Source organism: Vigna unguiculata, chromosome 11 (genome assembly GCF_004118075.2).
Source record: "Vigna unguiculata cultivar IT97K-499-35 chromosome 11, ASM411807v1, whole genome shotgun sequence".
NCBI classification, from domain to species: Eukaryota; Viridiplantae; Streptophyta; class Magnoliopsida; order Fabales; family Fabaceae; genus Vigna; species Vigna unguiculata.
In genome coordinates this window covers 36690338-36711105 of record NC_040289.1, presented here as the reverse complement: position 1 = coordinate 36711105, position 20768 = coordinate 36690338, and the positions used below count along the sequence as shown (strand labels likewise).

Genomic DNA, 20768 nt, shown 5'->3' with positions numbered 1-20768 from the left:
ATAGTATAGTAATCTTTTACATAAATTTGTTCATGACTCAAACTTCAATGCCACTTAAAAAAAAATCTTTTATATAAAGTTTGTTCACAATGTATCGACTCGTTAATTCCCCAGCGCCGCAAGCAAGCCTAATCTCCCCAGTGAATCGTTAGATTATCAATTTTTACCATCTTCTTGGACTCAAGGGTGGAGAAAATGTGATCATCTGTATCATTCTTTTACTTGCTTCTTAACAATTGATAACAATTGGTACATTACTGACATGGATGATGAAACTGAACAAAGAACATTGGAATATTTCAAGCTAAGTTCAATCAGTTTCAATAGCAAAAGTTTATCTCCATTGTGCAAGGACTCGGTAAACAGTGTAAACCCTCAGGAAACTAATCATCCCAAAACCACACATTGAGCACAAATCTTAAGAATGAACGCAGCCTCAATCCTTAATTCCTACAACATCTGTAGTCGTTTGATGATCCAGCTCCTTCAGGAACACACCCTGTGGCCTGCGAAATATTAACAGAGGTGATAAGGTTTTTTATAAGCATTACTCAGTAACTCCTATAAAACTAAAGTAAAAGACTAATTATTGAAGCCTTTTTTTTATCTTAAACAAAAGTAGGTTTGATCCTCAAAGATGAATAGATGGTACATAGTAACATAATCTAAACAACCAAAGTACCAACGTCATAACATATCAGAGGATAATAACTGGAATTCGATGGCATTGTCATATTTTTAATTTCTAATGACATACATCATGCCAAGTTAAAATCCAGTCATTCTTCATTGATAAATTTCTCCGCACAGTTTTCATTCAAATAAGCAAGTTTCGTGCTATCAAATTTGACAATCTTCTCATCATCTATATGATGGAAAAATTGACTACCCGATTACACTAACATAGAACCTTTTGACCCACATTCTATCGAATTAAACTCATTAACTTTTTACTGTGCCCGTAAGTCAGCTCATGAGCACAACAAAAACTCCATTTTTATTTTAAAGCAAATAATCAAACTCTCGGGATGACAGAGTGAAGAGAGTTCAAACCTCAGCGCGCGCCAAATATCTCTTGTGGTGGATCATAGATATTTGAATCAGGAAAAATCTCCTCAAAATCTTGTTTCACTTTGTTTCTCAAAAGAGGATGTGGCAGCAGTCCTTTCAACAAAATTCTGAATGGCAACTCGTCAGGTGGATCCGGGGAATTCTTCATGTCCTCGTATATGTTCATCGCATCCGCAGGAGATCCATAGTTCAAGAAGCCCCTTATGACTTCAGTATAAGTCTGAGAATCAGGGAACAAATTTTCCTTTCGCATGCTTTCCCACAATTGCAACACTTCGTCCATTTTTTTGGACCTTGCCAATGCAATGATTAAGTCCTTATAGAGGAATGTATCAGGTTTGTACCAATCTTGCTTTTGCATAACCTTAAACATCTGAAAATTCATTCACTTAATCACTTGTAACCTCCGTACAATAAGCAGTGCACAGCTATAATGGAAGGTTTAATACATCAGTATGTCCAAAACTTGAATTTTTAATGAGGTCCTTAAATTGCAATTAGATACTTTGTTATACAAAATTATATGAGTCACTGAAGTTAATTTACGATGATTCAAATACCAGAAAAATAGTAATTTCAAAAGAGTTAGGATACGACTATAAAATATTTTAGTTTAGGACCAGATTAAAAATTTCCAAATGGTTCAAGAGACAGTGATGAATTAAACCTTGTAATAGTTGTCATAAATAATCACTATAACAAACAGGTTCGGACTAAGAAGCATTATGACAAACAGGTTATGGGCTAAAAACATGAAAATTAAAAATGCAAAAGAATTTGAAGAGTGAAAACCTTGAGAGCGAGAGAAACTTGTTCTTGACGCTCAAGTTCAGTGAGAACGGCGATCATGTCCATCTTCAAGAGTCTGAGAACGTGAGATTTCATGAACTTTTGAAGCTTATCCTCGTCATCCTTAAACCTCTTCAAGCCCAATATCACAAAGAGCGCTTCTTTGCCAATGAGCTTCTTTCCCCTCCAAAGGGGGCCTCTGGGCCTTCCGTCGTGGTATTGCCTCCAACACGACGTCGTTTTCAATGAAGTAGATTCAACGAAGGGCAGTGGAGCTGAACCGTGTTCGATAAGTTTAGTAGTTCTCGTAAGCTGTCCCACTAATAAAGAACGAAAATCACAGATTTTCGGAACTTTCGAGAAGGAACGACTAGCCATCACACTGCACTGCCACTGAAATACTCAAACCAAGGCTATGTTTTTTTGGTGATGAAGCATTTTGTAACTCCAAAGGGAAACCAGGGATGTGATACTTTCACGGTAACTAAAAAATATTTAACTTATCAACTTTAAATAATAATATTTTAGTTATATTTATTATATATTTTTAATTTAATATGTATAATTATTGTTTTTAAATGGCTGTATTTTTAAGGCTATCAAATTCCTATTTTTTTTATGCTCTCCTTTGGTCACGACCAAAAGATAAAAGTACATAAATACTTAAAACACCTCCGAATTGGTTTGTTCGTGACTGTTATTAAATATTACTATATTCGCGTATATATTAGAGTCTGATATTTGAAAAATGCAATTAAGCCAAAAATAGTTGTAAAACCAAACACAATTTTCCTTTTCCTGGCAAGATGGAAATGAGAGAGAAGTTCTAACGTAAGATTCTTAGTAACTTGTTCTCCACTACTGAATAACATATTTGTTCCTAAAAAATAATCCTAATATCATTTCGCGTTGTTCCTCACTCTCAAGCAAACACAGCAGCAAGACACAATTTTTCAGCAACCTGCACGTTTCTTTTACGATAACATTAAGAAATATATAATTGATATAAGAAAAAAGATTGAATGATGCAAACAATTTGCAAGCCAAATAGCAAAGCAAAATTGAATAAAGCACTTGGAAGAATTAGTTTGAATTCGATCTCTTGATTTCATCAGCATTTTCCATCAACGATCTTTGAATCCTTGATGATAACATCATTCACTTTGACACCTTAAACATGGTTGAATCACGGATATTTTCTTTACTGGTTTAACGAGTGAAGGCATAGAGGACGAGAAAAACGTAGATTAGAAGCGCAGAGGGAACAAGAACGAGCAATGGAGCCACCGCGGCGAAAGTATGAGGACTCCCACAAGCAATGGTTCCCAACTTGATCTGCACCAAATCCACAAGAGCCACCACCAGAAACCCGCATCCGAAAACCGACCCAAAAGCCGAAACCAGAGTCCCCAACCTCAAAACCACCGTGTTAATTTTCGCAACACTGTGGACCCAGCTGTTGTTGTTATTGGCGCCCAAAACGTCACCATCGTCGACGTCCTTGCTGAAGTTGATCACGTTCTTGAGAGCCAAGGCGATGAGGCTTGAGAAGAGGAAGGAGCTGAAGGAGTACACGTGGAACGCGATGAGGCCTTCGGAAATGGAGGTTCCGGCGGCGCAGTCGGTGTTGTCAGCGTCTATGAGGGTGTTGGTGGTGCTGGTGGTGGTGATACCGAGGAAGAGGGCTAAGGTGAAGAGAGAATTGACGTTGACGATGCCGTCTAAGGCCATTATGTGAATTCTGGTGGTCGTCATCTTCCGGCGAGACACGTTGGACATTTCCGGTGATGAAACCAAACCTATGAAAGATAGCATTATATTTTTCTTCGCATAAAACCGCAAATGCGGTTTTGTTTTCTCAGCTCAGGGATTGTGTTTTTGTATTGCTTGCAAGCAACCATTTAACGAATGCGTTACTGTATGTCTGTTGAGAGTGGCGTATAAGCTTACGTTTGGAACCAAACCCAGTTAACTTGTTTCCTTCTCAAAACTGTGCAAAAAGAAAAAAATGTTAAAAAAAATAAAATTAAAAGATGAGCCTTTGCTTTTGTGTTAGAAAACAAAGTTGCAAGGGATAAATGTATGAAATCACAATGCATTCATAGCAATTTATTCTTCTTACCGTCAATGTAACCTCTTATATGTTTGACATTTGTAGCTTCGAATTCATATTTGAAATATATAAAAACAAAAATTATTTGAACAATTTCAGTGGATCACAAATTTGTGTTTGGTTTCGCTCAACACGAAACCAAATTTAAATTTATTTTACTATTAGCAATAATGATCATAATCCCTCTTTACTTAGTAGACAACACAAAACCCATGAAGAAAAGGGGAGAGGTACAACGATGTAAATAGAAAGAATGATGGTATGTAGTGTCTTTAATTTGTAGATCAAACTCTGCTAACCTATCGTAAAAGAAATACTTTCTAGTATAACGTGTTTGGAAACATTGAATCAGAAAGAAACTTGGGTTTAAAACAGAAGATATATAACATTGACCAGCCATTTTCCAGCTAAGAAGCCACATAAATACAACAAAATTGATCGTGAAGTATACACCTGTGATCACAGAAACATTTGCAGATCACAGCACTAATAAGATAATGCAAAAACTAAATTACAATTTCCAATTTCATAGACTGCTAGATTTTCATCCCATCCCCAGAACTTAAGTTACAACTGTGCCTTCTCAAGAAGGATCATCTCTTTCACTCAAAATCGATGCCCTTTGGAATCTCAATTTATCAATCTCCTTCCCTAGATAATCTAAAGTAGTGTCTGTAACATGGTTAGGGGTGCATCCAGCATCCAGCATCATTTTTAAGAACTTGTAAGCATCCTTCAATAGCCCTGCCTTACTGTGAACTTCAATCAATGTATTGTAAGTGACAACATCAGGATTTATCCCACAGCTCTTCATTTGCTCAAAGAGCTTATTCACCTCATTGATTCGGCCTGCCTTCCCCAGAGCATTGATGAGAGTGTTATACATAACTATGTCAAGATAACCTCCCTGCTTCAGTAGCCTATCAAGAACAGCACTAGCTAGATCAGCTCGTCCCATCTTTCCTAAACCTTGAAGTATCATATTGTATGTAGCTATATCAGTAGGGCAAAAATTTTCTCCCATTTCAGCCAGAACAGCCCAAGCCTCATTGAAATAGCCCTTTTTGACAAAAGAACTCATGATAGAATTATAAGAATAACTCACTGGACTCACACCTGCATCACTGAAAATCTCAAACAATTTGCAAGCCAAGCTCAACTTTCCCTTTGCCAAAAATATAGACAAGAAAGTATTCACCATATCAATATCAAAAGAATCCGGTCCTTTTTCTTGGACTCTTTGACCGCGAGAAGGAGAAAAAAGCTGGGAAGAATAGCCAGTAGAGCACATTTGATTGGCCAATTTATCCATGTGCGGCGATGATGACCACTCGTCAATCCCATCGAAGGAAGCTTCCTCCCCATCATTAATGTTGGTGTTATCCTGTGCACCACTTAAGAAGCTCATGATGTCACTAAAATCTCCTTTGGAAGGGAACATAGGTGAGTAATCCTTTTTCTTTCCAGGAGGATTCTTCATAGAAGCTTCCATTCCAGCTTTCCACTTAAGAACAGAAAGTACCAAATTGTTTTCCCTGATATGCTTCATAAGCCGGTCTGTCCAATCCCAGCGACCGTGCCTATGAATGCTAATCAGCAGCGATGTTATGGTGACAAGGTCAACAACAAAACCTCTGCTTTCCATTTCTTCCACCATCTGCAGCGCCTCCTCCAGTTGACCCTCCTTACAAAGCTGCAAAACAACAATGCTGTAAGTAATCCCATCCACAAATTGGCCCTTCTTCTTGAGGTCACAAAACATAGTATAAGCAGCTTCCGCCCTGCCATTCCTAAGCAGCCCATGAATGAGAATATTATAAGTCCAGCAAGAAGGTCTCACACCTTCTTGAACCATTTTCTCAAACAGCTGGCAGGCTTCAACAACCTTGGTGGCCTTAAAATGTCCATCCAGCAGAGAATTATAAACAAGCGTATCCGGAGGGAACCCATGGCTCTGCATGTGGTTAAAAACCCTTGTGGCATCACCCATTCTAAAAGTTCTGCAACAGGCATGAATTAGGTTTGTGTAGGTGAAGCGATCAGGTTGGTGAGCTGAGCCATTGAGCTCATCCCACACAACAAGCGCATCATCCACCTTGCCAAGCCTGCAAAGCGCAGTGATGAGACTGTTGTAGGTGCACAAATCAGGGGCAACCAACCCCTTGCCATCGTCCTTCATCTCCTTGAAGAGCGCGAAGCAAGTAGCCAAATCACCCCAACAACCAAATGCGTGAATACACACATTGTAACCCGACGTATCAAACGAAAACCCTTTCTTCTCCCTCAATTTTGTAAACACTTGCTTAAACTCCACCCTCATATCTTCTTTTCTCAGAGAAACCAACAATCGGTTGCACGCGATGGACTTCGAATCGACGGCGTCGAGGAGCTTGAAGAAGATGGATAACGCGAGAGAGAGTTGGTTTTTTGTCAGTAAAGCAGCGATGAGGGTATTGTAGACTGTGGTGGCATCGAGGTGAAGGTGCTGCACGTAATCTAATAATTGGAAAGCTAAGCTGAAGTTCGAGGAGAGAATGAAGGAGTGGAGGAGGAGGTTGAGGGAGTGGGGATCGAGAACGACGCCGTCTTGCGTCATGGAATGCAGGACGGAGGGGATGTCGGAGAAGAAGCCGCCGCCGGAGAGGGAGCGGAGGACGAGGGAGTACGCCGCCGCGGAAGGGTTGTGGTGGGAGCGGGTCCATTCGAAGAAACGAAGCTTTTGCGAAGGGTGAATCGATTGGTTGGAAAGGATTTTCAGAATAAGGGGCTGGGTGAGTCCGAGAGCGACGGCGCGTGGGAGATTAAGCGTTGCAGAGTGAGAGTGGGATAGCGTGTTGGTGATAGAAGCCACCACCAACACCTCTCCCAGCTGTTTCCATTGCCGCATTACACTCTCAACGGTAGTTAGTCGAACCAAAACTCTAAATTCCGTTTCGAAATCAATGCGTCGCCGTTTCGGCGTGTTAAGCCTTGGGCCCACCGACCCAACTAACCTATAAGGAATTGGACCAGGCCCAGTTTGCAGTAGTGGACACTGGTCAAACACTGCATTAACACTTATCGTAAAAATAAATAAATGTAAACATAAATAACTCTCATTTTCATGGCTTCATTCTTGTCCAACCACTTACACATTAGTAAATAAAATCCAACTGCTTTGGAATTGGAATCATTTGGTCTGGTCTAGTGGCAGAGTAAATAACAATAAATTTTTATTTTGACAAATTGTGTTGATTTAGTCAACAATTGAATAAGTTTATGAATACATACTATAAATATGTATATACTTGTAATTTATACTACCAACAAACTATAATAGTATATACACTTATGTCATGACAGATAACTCCATGTAACTTGATATTAAAAAAAGAAGAAGAAAAACTCAAAGTTTGATTTTGGTGGACAACTACTATTTAGACATATTTTATGGCACAAAATGGAGACAAGGGACCAACTTAAATAATTTGTTTTTATCAAGGAATGGTTAGTTATTTCCGTAGACATTGTTGGCTTTGACAACAATAAGTCAAGAGGAAACACAGAGTTTTTGTTTCTCTTTTAACCACTTCCTCATCTTCCTTTCTAATATTTCACTTAGTTTAGTTATGAAATAATGATAGACAATTAGAATGGTAAAGAATACTGAAAATTTTAAAAATAACGTTTAAATAAATAAGAGTATTATATGAGATTGATATTTCATTTTATGAAAATTTTAATCCTTAATCTCATACAGTTTAAATAAAATAATATATTTTTCATCAATGTTTTAAAATAGAGGAATCACGGTTTTAATCTATTCAACCTTATACTAAATTTACTTAATTTCTGCATTTTCAAATTATATATAATTTAGACTAAAATAATTTTCATTGTTGTCTACTTTATCGTGTCTATAAACCTTTAACTCTGACATACATAGGCACACATATCCTTAAACTTAGACTGACACAGGAGCACATGTTATATATGTACGTACGCGCGAACAGATATATACACAAGTACATACCATGTCTCTACAAACATATAATGTACGCTTTAAGCTATATCTATTTTAAATGCTTTGATAGTGTAAATCATTTTAAAAATCATCACTCTATAACAAATTTTTAAAATGAATTATAATTTATCTTATATATATGGATAAATGAAACACTTTTTTTTTTTACTATAACAACTGAAAAAGTATAAAAGAAATGTGGATTTGGTTTTAGTGATTAAAATAAAAAGTAATGTGATTTTTTAAAGTGCTTTTTGTATCTATTAAGTATTTTTTTAATTTTGGATCATAACGTATGTTTGTAAATCTGGATTTAATAAAAATGTTTTTATTTAATACAGCCTCCTCTGATAATATTATTTGTTGGAAAGTTTGAATAAAATGATTGAGATGGTGATGAAGTGTCGAATCCAAATAAATTTGAAAATAATTTGAAGAATAAAAGAATGAAAAGAAAATAATTGAAATTGAGATTACCCTTATTAAAAAAGGTTGTGATTGGTGAGAAGAGGGAAGAAGAGTATGAGGAGAAAGAAAGCACAGGAACAAAAAGGGAGTGTAACAGGGACACCCTGTCCTTAACGCACCACACCCCACCCTCCACCAGCCAGCCTGCCACACCCTACAACTTCATCACACGGACTTTGTCTTTCTCACATTCTTCAACACCACAAATTATAAATTAATAATAATAATAATAATAATAATAATAATCAAATGTTATATATACGTATATATTTATTTATTTTTCTTTCCTAAAAAATGAACTTATTTATTTGCGTTGGCGTTGCTTTCTCACTCGTAGACATTTCTGTTTTCTCCAGTTGGCCAATTCGGCCACTCTCCTTTTCCATCTCCACCAAAATCCCCGGCGGTTCCTCCGGTTATCCGAACCGCTCCGCTCCGGTTCCCCACCTTCTCTCTCTCGACTTCCCTACTTCGCTTAGTTAACGACTAAACACACTTCACCAAACGAATTTCGTTTACCAGTTCGTCGCCGTCTTGCGGTGAGTTCTTTTTCGTTACGATTGAGTTCGTAGAGAGATCCGTTTCGCCGGTTCGAGAATGTGTTTTTTTATGCGCGTGTGGCCACGCGCCGCTGTGCTCTCCTAACGGTTAGGTTTTGGATCTGGATGAATAATATGTGGTGTTTGGTGTTGGATCTGGCAGGTTTGAGAGATCGGAGGGGAGAGGAGCCATGACGCATCGAGTGGACCACGAGTATGACTATCTGTTCAAGATCGTTTTGATCGGAGACTCAGGTGTTGGCAAATCCAACATCCTCTCCAGGTTCACTCGAAACGAGTTCTGCTTGGAGTCCAAATCTACTATCGGAGTCGAGTTCGCCACCAGGACTCTTCAGGTACTTCTGCCTCCTTTTCCCTTGCTGATTTTCCGTAATGGACGCGTGTGTTTTTCCTGATTGATTGCATGCTTTTATGATTTCTGGATTTTGTCTTGTTATTTTCTTCTTTCTGCTTGGATTTCTGCCAGTTATGTGCATGTATATGTATTCGACTATGGTCTTTTTTTAGTCTTTGCTTTAAAGGATTGATAGAATAGCTTATTTATATCTCAGATCCTTTTCTGAGGAAATAAATAGCAAGGTTTTAAGTTGCGCTGGCGGCTTTGCTGTGATCTTCACGTTTCATGAATTTACGGACAAAAACCTTGATGTTGTGATCAAAATTACGATGGCAGAGTGTTTTTCAAAACCTCTCATGAATATAATGTTTTGGAGGAATGATTTTAGCTTTCGGTGTTACGATCAAATGGATGAGGATTTGGATTAATATTTTATGTAACATAATTAAACAGTTGTTTTAGCTTGATTTTTGTACCTTCAGATGAGATGGATTGCTTCTCATTTAAAAATTGATCAAGAAATTATATCATTGAACTTATGACTAATATTATATGGTCAATGTTGTGGAAAACTTTTGGTTATTTATGTTTGAAGTTTTTCTTAATTGGATGGATAGTTGTCAATGGAATGAACAAGGTTTTAAATGCAGTCGAGGTTGTTTTTTTGTCATGATCTTTTCATGTTGCTGAAAATTACAAACGCAATGCTAGTGAAATGCCCGTTGCATTAGGAGACTCATGAAACCTCAATCTTGCTGTCTGTCTTAATAACGGTTGCTGAAGGTTTTTTGAAAATCTTGATGCTGAAGGCTTGTTTTGTTACATCATTACTAATGGCTTTTTGTTTGTGTACAGGTAGAAGGGAAGACTGTGAAAGCACAGATCTGGGACACAGCAGGTCAGGAGCGGTACCGTGCCATTACCAGTGCTTATTACAGAGGAGCTGTAGGTGCTCTACTTGTATATGACATAACTAAGAGACAAACCTTTGACAATGTCCAAAGGTGGTTGCGTGAGCTGAGGGACCATGCGGATTCTAATATCGTTATCATGATGGCTGGAAATAAATCTGATTTGAACCATCTAAGAGCGGTTTCGGGGGACGATGGTCAAAACTTGGCAGAGAGGGAAGGTTTGTCATTTCTTGAGACATCTGCACTGGAGGCAACCAACATTGAGAAGGCATTCCAAACCATTTTGACAGAGATTTATCATATTGTTAGCAAAAAGGCACTCGCAGCTCAGGAAGCAGCTGGTGGTACCACACTTCCTGGTCAAGGTACCACCATCAATGTTGGGGAGGCATCTGGGAATACAAAGAAAGGCTGCTGCTCCACTTAGTGTGACATTTGAGGGAAGAGCGTTGGTAGCAGATAGTATTTTTCCCCCCAATTCTGTTTTGCCCTTTTCTCTTTTTTATCTTTTTTTTATTTTTTTTATTTTTTTTTCTTTATGGGTGAGAGAGACACATGTAGATTACATTTACTCCATTGAGTTGCAAAAACAAAGTCTGTGAAATTTATAAAACAATAGTCTTGCTAGTTTCTTTGGATTATCTGTTCTGTTATGTGATAGTTTCTAATGAGTTAATGTAATATTTGAACGGCGGACAGAAATTGATGATATAGTGTGATGGTTATTGGTAATCTAACACTTCAGAGAGATCATATAAGATATACACACCTTCTGGTTTTTGTCGATACATTGTTGTTACAAGGCTAGATCTGTGACCTGCTTGACAGTGTATATGATAATCTCTTGCCAGTTCTTCTGCTCTTTGGCTGATTCAGTAGGTAAAATCAAGCACCTCGTTTGAAATAGATAATTACAAGCACCTCACTTATCAGGGAAGCAACCTTTTTGTCATTATAATTTAAATTGCAATGAAGTTGGAATTTTGTGTTGTGGAATCCGTACTGTCATCAAACAGAATGCAACTCCAGATTGCTTTCTAGAACGTCAATCTTAAGTGTTCCTGTATGACCTTAAAACATTTACATTTAGTTGTATTTTGATTGTTTTAAGGTGCTCTATTGCAAACTTAGGGACACCTGAGGATGATGTACAGCTCGAGCACTTTGGTCGTATTCTGTTCACAAGCTACAGTGTTGGTTACAGCAACACAATTTATTACAATATTATTTGTTCAGCGCAGTGTTTGTGTTTACACAAGAATTTGATCTTAATACAATTGTTTTGATATCTTTTTATTTCAACTTTTCACATTCCAATCTTCACATTAATATATTAACCGATGAGACGATATATCGGTTAAGAATAATGCACTTACATATTGATTGAGACGATTCATTCACGTAAGAAAGAATCTTAATTTCTTGCAACGAAGTCTAATTTCTTGCAAAATAGTTGGACAATAAAATATCGGCATATTAGTGGTTTTTATAATTGACTATATGCAGTGTATTTGTCTTTTGTTAGACAAATTGATAAATATTAGTAACATTAGTAGATTTCATGGAGACTCCTTTCAATTTTTTACCTCCTAAGAAGTCTATATATAAAAATATTTTATAACTTCACTCCAAAATGTGTTTGTCCATTTCACAATAAATTGTCTTGTGATATATATTTTAGTGTGTATAGCTTTAAATAACAAATCTACTAAGTGGGTCACCAAAATTTATTGTCCCCATATTGATTTAATTAAAAAAAAAGAAAATTATATATTTTTTTAATGAGCTATCCACTTAAAAATAATGTAATATTTTATTAAGTTTTTTTTAGAAATGGCAAAGCAGATCAGCCCGGCCCGTTTTGGTCCGTCCCGCTTTTTGGTCTGCTCCATAGTTTAATATCGGATTCACTTTTCTGATCCGTCCCACCTTACGGGTTGGCCCGCGGGACTGCAGGCTGACCCGCATTTGTGATGAACAAAATATTTTTTTTGTGTTAAGCAAAATAAAAACTTATTTTATTTTTTCATAATAATTGATATTCATTTTCTATCGAAATAATTTCAATTAGTTTACCTAATCAAAGATAACAACAAAGATTATGGCTAAAGTACAATAGTAACATGTCACCTTACAAGACATGTACCTAAAAATGCATAAAAAGATATTCCATATTCATGAACTAAAATCATTGTCTTATAATAATAATAATAATAATAATAAAAGGAACTTAAAGAAACAACGTGATGAATGATGTGAGAACTAAAAAACGAGAACATATAATTTTGTAAGTGGGCCAACCTGCTCCGCCTTGCCTTTAGCCCACGCGGGTTGTGGGGCGGGCCATTGCGGGCTACCGAGTTCAACATCTCAGCTTGCCCCACATTTTTTTGTGCGGGTCTGCGAGCTAGCCTGCCCCGAATTGCCATTCCTAATTTTTTTACAAGAGAGTACGGATGAATGTCTGTTGTCAGAAAAGAAAAGAAACTTTCAAGAGAGAATGAAAAAAAAAGAAAAGGGCAACCAATGAATTTTGTGCAATTCTATACACTCGAGCTAATTAATTTGGAGAAAAGATTTTATACCACATCTAATATATTGGGTTTCTTATGTTGTTTAGTTAAGTACTCATTAAAGTTTTCTTGTATTATTATCCATTTTGTTAGTTAAAAGAATATATTTCTACTCATCTTTTGAAGTTCCTAAAGAACTTATGGTATACATGTTAATCATTATCAGTAGAAATTTTTACCGACTAGTTCAATAAGGTTCTTTTTTCATTTTCTTCCATATTGAAGTTTTTCAAGTAAAAAAGTTTTAGTATTTTTTGTTTTTTGTTTTTATTTTATACATCTTATTATTTTACATATTATTTATATAGAAAATATTTGATCTAAATTTTATTTTCACTTATTATTTTGTTATATTTCCATCAAGATGCAACTTGAACAATTGAAAAGTTAATGAAACTAGAGGGATAAACAGACAATTGCGGGTACAACTAAGGAAGGGCACATGATAACTCATCATAACGGTAAGAACATTGATAAGAACATGAGGAGAAATGTATGATAATCCACTTAACTAACTTTAGGTTTAAGGATTTTTATACATCTAGGGTTTAATATACATTATGTCGGTTAATGAAAGAGAAGACATGGATGGAACAATACTGAATCCTCTCCCTTTATTTCTCTGTTACCGTTTTCTTATTATGACAACTATGCAATTTCTCTGTACTTGCTACTGTTTAGTTGCTTACATTCCATGGTAAGAAAATTACCATTTTCATAATACTATATATGAAGATTTTTGTCATCATTTTCTGTGTGTTGAACTTGAAATTGTTATATTGGTGCTTCATCGTCATGGACAAAGAATACTCACATCAAAGAACTCACCACCACTAATGTAAAACAAATTTTAGAGCTCATTTCAGTCCAAGAATAGTTAGTTCAAAGGCACTTAACACTTTAACAGATTGAAACCTAACCTTTCTGAGGCTTAATAGTACATAAAAAATGTTGATAAGAAAAAGGAATCCATTGGAGTTGAAGTATAGTGACATGGTCTTGGTGAAATTAAAACCCTACAAACAACATTATGTTGCTCTTAAGAAGAATGACAAAAAAAAAAAAAAACTCAATTTGAGGTATTTTAGTACCTTTTTGTAATTGAAAGAATTTGACATGTCTATAAATTTGTTTTACCCCAAACTACTGGAATTCATCAAGTATTTCACTGTTCTCAACTTAAGCAGTGTAAAGGGAGCCACTCTCAACCATATGGTCCATTACCTATTACTAAAACCGTTATTTGCAACCGATCAACTTGGGAATACCACTTAGATTTACATAAGACTAATCGAGATCTCAACTTTAAGGATAATGTTGATTTTAATGGGGAGGAATTGTAACAATTGCAACTTCAACAATTTAAAGAATGAGGAAAGAAGAGGAAAGGAAGATGCAATTTCTGGTAGAGTCAAGGAAGGACACATAATACATATACCAGGATTGTTTTGATCATTGTATGTTAAACTTGTAACTATTACACTTTTCTCTGCATTCTTGTTTACCAATGACTGCCCCCCAACTTGACATCAGTCAAGCAAATCCTCATCTCTTGATGTTGTAGCTTTAAATGCATCATGGTGATTTCTTCATATTCATCCACATTATGCTCCTCTGTGTTATATGGAATCTGTTTTTACTGTTAAAGAGAATAGGGAAAGAAAGGATAGATGGAGAGAATTGAGGGACAGGTAGATCAGTTCATTCAATTTTCACATATAAAGAAGAGGGTTATTAATGATAGGAAAAAACAAATTGACAATTACTTAATTTTGGATGATGTTGTGCATAATAGTCTTTTGAGTAACAGAATTTCAAACTTCTGTCCTGTGCTTAGCAATTTTAAAATCAAACATGAAACATTTTTTTGTGCTGTCTTAATCTTTTAGCATATCAAATTCACTCTTAAGTCAAAATATAAAAGAATAAACCCCATTTTTTGAATTTTTTATGACTATGCATCAACCAATTATTCACTAGCAAAACAATCTAACATTACTCAATTTGTATGGTTACATGCTGTATTTGATATGTTTTTTCACAGTAGTGTTTAATCATGCCTAGTAAATCAATGGAACTAATGCCAGGCTCAGCAACTACATGGCAAGAAAGAACAAGTTTTCCAAGAGTTATAGCCCAAATGTGCAAGTCATGAACATCCTGCACTCCCTTGATATTTCTAATGCCACTTTCTAGCTTGCTAATATCTATCTCCCTTGGTGTACTTTCCATGAGAATGCCATAAAGATTCCTAAGCATGGGAAGGGTAGCACTTAAAGATAAAACAGAGAATATAAGAGTGCACACAAGATCAACTATAAACCACTTAGGTTTAGCCCATATTATGGCTCCAGCAATCATCACTCCAACAGATTGAATCATATCAGCCATGACATGCAAATACGCTCCCTGAAGATTTAGGTTCAAGACATTTGTTTTTGTGTGACTACTTGAAACCAGGGTAGCACTCTCTTCATCACTTATTATAGATAGCTCCTTATTCCCATGATCATGATGATGATGACTATGATAATGACCCGAGTCTTCATGATGATGATGATGACTATGATCATGACCAGAGTCTTCATGATGATGATGATGATGACTATGATCATGACTAGAGTCTTCACAACCATGATGATGATGATGACTGTGATCATGACCAATCCATGCAACCATGATAAAGTTAAGAACAAACCCAAATGTTGCAATTGCAAGCATGACCTTTCCATTCACACTGGCCTGTTGTAGAAGAATTCTACCAACTGCTTCATATATCAAATAACCAGATATCAACCAAATTAACTGAACAGATATAAGAGCCCCCAAAACCTCGAGACGATTGTATCCGAAAGATTGATGTGGTGTTGCCTCCCAACCAGAAGCCCACACTGCAAAGAGAGAGATAGAGAATCCAGTAATATCAGAAAGCAAATGTGCTGCATCACCGATGACAGCTAGGCTGTGAGCTTTTATTCCACCAACAAGTTCCACAACCATGACAATAGCATAGAAAACAATAAGACCACAAAGTTTCTTTGCCGACTTTGAAGACTCTTTTGATGTCACAACACTATTTTCATGTCCAGAAAAAGGACAGCCAGAACAGCAGGATGTCTCTGTCTTCATAGGAAGAACATCAAGTCTTTCAGATGTAATTGGTATCTCAATTTCCTGCATTATCCTCTCTTCCACCAAGATGGGGGCTTCCCCGTTATCCATTTGCTCCACAAATCTGGGTACTTATAAACCCTAAACAAAACAAGAAAACCATTTAGAAAAAGTCACCCCAAGGCTCAGTCTTTTGTTAGATTGCCAATACCAACACCAACACCAGCAAGAGCATTCAAAATTAATTCCTATGTAGAACCAGCCAGAATTAGGTAAATTGTACATTATTTTACCATTTCAAACAAAGCAATAAGATAAAATCGACATATTAGCAGGTCAACGATAAATTGGACTACTTCAATTTCAAGTGTGCAATCAAAATAAAATAAACAGAGATAGCATTACATATTAAGGGGCTTGTTGGGAAAATCAGTGAAAGTGGCGAAATCAAACGCCAATTACATCATAAGAGGAATGAGTATTTTTACATGTGACAAATTTGCGTTAAAAAAAAAGGATTTTACAGAAAAGAAACGGAGGTAAAATGATAAAATCAATAAACCATACCAGTAGAAGTGGAGCGGTGGTGGAACCGAGGAAATAGATTGGAAATTGAGAATGGTCTCGGGAATCAAGGGCTTAGGTCAGAGGAAGCGATAGAGATTGGAAGGGAAAGATAAAGGTATAGAAATGAAGAAAAACATGTCTACGAAGATGTTGATGTTGTTGATGGTGACAACAAATTTAACGGGATGTTGCCGTGGGACAAATCTCTCCGTGGAGAGTTTGCAATTGCCGGCAACAACCAAGTAAGAAACCAAACTACATGTTTCTTATGTAGATACCGTCCCTCACAAAATTAGCATCAGATACCATTAGACCAATACCATGCCAGACGTTACTTTTATTTTAGTAAACAATTTGTACGTTTCGAATGCTACATTTATGAATTGAAAGCTAGTAAATAGTTTGGATTTTTCTTTCCTTATAATAGAAAAAAATAAAGTTATTTGCTTTCGTATCTTGAATTTTAAGATCATATCGCATCTTTTAATTAATATAAATCGATATCCTTTTAATTTAAGAAATTAAGGTTTATAAATGTTACGATGATTATTACTTAAAAAAATTGATTTTTTTCACAAACAAAACTCATATATGTAATACATAAAATTCATTTACATATGAATTATTTTCTATGTATGTAATGCTGCGTAAATAACATATGAAATAATTCATATGATAAGTAACATATATTGTATATGAAATATAGGTAAGTTATGTAGGAATAAAATGATAAATAAATAGATACGAAATAATTGATAAATTAGTTTTGATATCTAGCCAACTGCAATCATCACCAAGAAGCCCACAAGATGCACCAAAACACCGCCGCACCGATTCACACCTGCACGCGTTGAAACAAGAGGTCCACAAACGTGGAGTTTCTTCCCCTCTATCAAACCTGCATCACCGAACAAACATCACGCACGCCATGACTCACACAAGAAACACTAAGCTCCTGCACCACCGCATAGGCCACCGCCGCAACCAAGGAAGACAAACCCTATCCTATATTTTCTCTCACGGTGTTATTTTCGAGAGAATATCATCCGCCACATAATTCTCAACCAAAAATTTTAACACGATGTGTTTATGGGTTTTAATTGAGTCCTTCACATACTTCCCTGTCAAGCTAACCGAGTATTTTTTTTTTTTAAAGCCGTTAACGATATAAACCACCAAACTCTTGGGTCTTTGGACCGAACTCTTAATTTTTCGAGAGAGGACTACCAGAAAAATTTAATTCACATAAGACACCATTCTCGGCCAAAAATTTTAAGATGATGGATTTATGAATTTTAATATTTATATAGTACTCAGACTTTCTAATTTTTACTCACCTTAGGTTCCCATGAAATATTATTGTTAACAGCAAATTTCATTCATTCTTACAATTTATACGATGAAGATTTTTTAAGATGAAAACAAGCACTAAGCACTGTGTTTTATTAATACCAAACAATAAACATCATGCATTCCAAAATACATTTAACATACTACACTTTCACTGCCAGATTGACAACTAATTGTGAATTCGAACACACCCTAACCCGAACTTAGGAAAGTCCAGTCTGTTAATTTATTCTTACATGACACAGAAAGCAATGCAATGACAGTGTGACTGATTTAACACAGAAAAACTAAGGCTAGAATACGTGGAGGCCATTCACAGTGAAGCCTCCATCAACATAAATGGTCTGTCCTGTGATGTAAGAAGCTGCAGGTAAGCAGAGAAATGCCACCAACGAAGAAACCTCTTCTGCCTCTCCAATCCGTCCCAGGGGGATTCCAGAAATCAGACCATGCCGAACTTTTTCCTCTTTGAAGACCTACAAGAACATAACATAATCATATGATGCCCTCAAACAAAACAAATCACAAGAATAATCATACACTAACGTTGACAACAAAAAGGTTACCTTTTCCCCAAGAGGGGTTCTAATTGGCCCCGGTGCAACACAATTCGTTCTTATGTTGTCTCTGGCCCATTCACATGCCAGATTTTTTGTCACTTGGTTTATTGCACCTGCATGCCAATTACATATATGCACCTTTTCAAATTACCAGCTACACTAATTGCCTAGTTTTTACTACTATCTAGCTAACTCTACCACATGGAATGCAATGAAAAATCACCTTTTGTTGCACTATAAATAACAGATACTATGTTTGTAGCTACAAGACCAGAAACGGAGGACATGAAAATGATACTTGCAGCTTCTGAAGCTTTTAAGAGAGGATGTGCAAGCTGGCTTAAATGGAAACAAGATTCAAGATTCGTATTCATCAGAAATGCGAAATCTTCTGCTGTGAAATCCAAGGTTTGTTTCGGTATGTTTGTTCCCACGTTGTTTACCTATAGAATCCGCACAAAATGTAAGCCGAATATCCGATAAAATAACAAATGAAAACACTAACACAAAAAACGTTCGTTACTAAAAATGGATTTCGAACTATTCCTCACAGTATTAACTTTTAACAAAAGGTTGAAAAACTAACTATAACTCCATGCAATTGAATTGAATGAATTACTAACAAGGATATTGAGTTTCCCATTGAACTGAGAGGAGACTCTAGCTATGAGTTCTTCTCTTTCTAAACGAGAGGCCACGTCACAGACCGAACCGGTTACTCTGTATCCTTTTGTAGTCCATTTGTTTAAGGATTCACTGAGTTCAGCTTCGTTTCGAGCACAAGTGTGTACAGTTGCCCCAAGTTGTGCCAACTCCTCCACGATAGCATATCTATATGATGAAGTACAAATAATAACATCAGAGGAATTAATAACCAGAAACAGTTCTCATGCAATATCCACTTACTTTGTACTTCTTCTTCTTAATTACTAACTTTTATTGATGCAAACATTCTTACAGATTAACACAAAAGTTAAGCACTTTTTGCAATAGCTTTTGGTTTTGTTCAGTGGGAAGTTTGAAAAAAAAATGAAAAATTTGGAAGAAGAAGGAGAGATGATAGTAACCCGATTCCTTTGGATCCACCGGTGACCAGTGCTGTCATTCCTTGCAAAGACCACCTGCTGCTTTTGCTACCATTGTTTGTCTCACCCATTTTTTTCTCTTCAATGAAGGAGATGATAAGATGAATGAAGTTTTATTATAAAGAGCTTATATTTATAGTCATTATCATTTTCTCTGTGTACGCAGAAATTTAATAGTTAAAATGTAAGCCATGACAAAAAGTAATTTGATAATATTGAACTCGCTGAGTTTTCAAAACTTATCCTCTTCAACCTGATTTTGCGTGCAGCAAAAGTCTGACTTAATGTTTGATTTATTACTGTTGAGTAGCTAATATGATGTAATCAATGATTGACTTATTTTTGTGAGATCCGTCGCTTTTAGTTGTAGATCGACACAATATGTTATGTTTTCTTATTAAGGATTTAAGTGCTTATTTTCTTCATGAAAATATATGGGCTATCGTTTGTATAGTTCATATTGCATACATTTTTCTTTCTCGAAAACATGCACATGCAACTTCTTTCTTCCTCGACAATGATCCTAAGTGCAGTGTTGTTGGGAATAGTCCAAGTGTGAGTTAAAGTCTCACATTGGATAGAAAAGACAAAGTTAAACACTATATAAAAATAAAGACCCATAACAACATTACCTTAAGATTTTGGGATTGAAGTGGTGTCTAAGGTCTTATATGTGTAAAACTAATGTCATATAACCATATAGAACCATAACTCATATATGTGACCAAAGGGGTCACTCATATACGAAAGATAAAAGAAAAAAACAAGGGACTCACCCTATCTTGAGGGAAGATGTTGAGAATAGTCAAAGTGTGAGTTAAAGTCCCACATTGGATAGAAAAGACAAACAAAGTTAAACACTATATAAGAATAAAGACCCACCTTAAGGTTTGGGGTTAAAGTGGTGCCTAAGGTCTTATATGTGTAAAACTAATGTCATATAACCATATGGAACCACAACCATGTGTGAGTGGTTTTTCATGGAGAATGGTTATGTTTAAATGTATTTGTGTTTTACATTATTGTTAGTTGTTTAAACTTTTACTTTATTCTCTTTGAAAATGTGATTGTTATATTTGGGAAACTCAATAATATATCTCTTTGTTGCTGATGGATTCCTTCCCAGTAGTTGTGAGTGCTTTTGTGATGGTTGCTCTAATTGTATGAAATTTTTGTGGGTCAAGTGCATTAAAATATGTTCTCTATATCTTTGTGGTTATTTTTTGATAATAAAAAAAAATACATAAGTGTTTTTATTATGACACTC

General features: G+C 36.0%; 6 protein-coding genes across 6 annotated transcripts; 1 reads left to right on the top strand and 5 right to left on the bottom strand.

The window, feature by feature from the left end:
• Nucleotides 1-187: 187 nt before the first annotated feature.
• LOC114168895 (protein THYLAKOID ASSEMBLY 8-like, chloroplastic) lies at nucleotides 188-2330 on the bottom strand. The gene is made up of 3 exons (XM_028053865.1): nucleotides 1864-2330; nucleotides 1054-1444; nucleotides 188-506 (listed from the first exon to the last, which is right to left on the bottom strand). Exons 1-2 carry the CDS (start codon nucleotides 2236-2238, stop codon nucleotides 1055-1057), a joined length of 765 nt encoding a protein of 254 aa, XP_027909666.1. The 5' UTR covers nucleotides 2239-2330; the 3' UTR covers nucleotides 188-506; nucleotide 1054.
• A 479-nt stretch (nucleotides 2331-2809) lies between these two features.
• On the bottom strand, nucleotides 2810-3861 carry LOC114169094. The gene has a single exon (XM_028054117.1). It carries the CDS (start codon nucleotides 3673-3675, stop codon nucleotides 3070-3072), a length of 606 nt encoding a protein of 201 aa, XP_027909918.1. The 5' UTR covers nucleotides 3676-3861; the 3' UTR covers nucleotides 2810-3069.
• Nucleotides 3862-4333: 472 nt separating this feature from the next.
• LOC114170034 (pentatricopeptide repeat-containing protein At4g01570) lies at nucleotides 4334-7014 on the bottom strand. Its single transcript, XM_028055502.1, has one exon. It carries the CDS (start codon nucleotides 6858-6860, stop codon nucleotides 4557-4559), a length of 2304 nt encoding a protein of 767 aa, XP_027911303.1. The 5' UTR covers nucleotides 6861-7014; the 3' UTR covers nucleotides 4334-4556.
• Nucleotides 7015-8679: 1665 nt separating this feature from the next.
• Nucleotides 8680-10992, top strand: LOC114170035 (ras-related protein Rab11C). Its single transcript, XM_028055503.1, has 3 exons — nucleotides 8680-8983; nucleotides 9147-9339; nucleotides 10197-10992. The coding sequence occupies exons 2-3, from the start codon at nucleotides 9175-9177 to the stop codon at nucleotides 10680-10682; spliced, it is 651 nt and encodes a 216-aa protein (XP_027911304.1). The 5' UTR covers nucleotides 8680-8983; nucleotides 9147-9174; the 3' UTR covers nucleotides 10683-10992.
• A 3749-nt stretch (nucleotides 10993-14741) lies between these two features.
• On the bottom strand, nucleotides 14742-16844 carry LOC114170031 (metal tolerance protein B-like). The gene is made up of 2 exons (XM_028055497.1): nucleotides 16507-16844; nucleotides 14742-16080 (listed from the first exon to the last, which is right to left on the bottom strand). Exon 2 carries the CDS (start codon nucleotides 16048-16050, stop codon nucleotides 14824-14826), a length of 1227 nt encoding a protein of 408 aa, XP_027911298.1. The 5' UTR covers nucleotides 16051-16080; nucleotides 16507-16844; the 3' UTR covers nucleotides 14742-14823.
• A 1080-nt stretch (nucleotides 16845-17924) lies between these two features.
• On the bottom strand, nucleotides 17925-19631 carry LOC114169848 (tropinone reductase-like). The gene is made up of 5 exons (XM_028055174.1): nucleotides 19484-19631; nucleotides 19040-19247; nucleotides 18640-18859; nucleotides 18423-18529; nucleotides 17925-18332 (listed from the first exon to the last, which is right to left on the bottom strand). Exons 1-5 carry the CDS (start codon nucleotides 19570-19572, stop codon nucleotides 18150-18152), a joined length of 807 nt encoding a protein of 268 aa, XP_027910975.1. The 5' UTR covers nucleotides 19573-19631; the 3' UTR covers nucleotides 17925-18149.
• Nucleotides 19632-20768: the final 1137 nt, after the last annotated feature.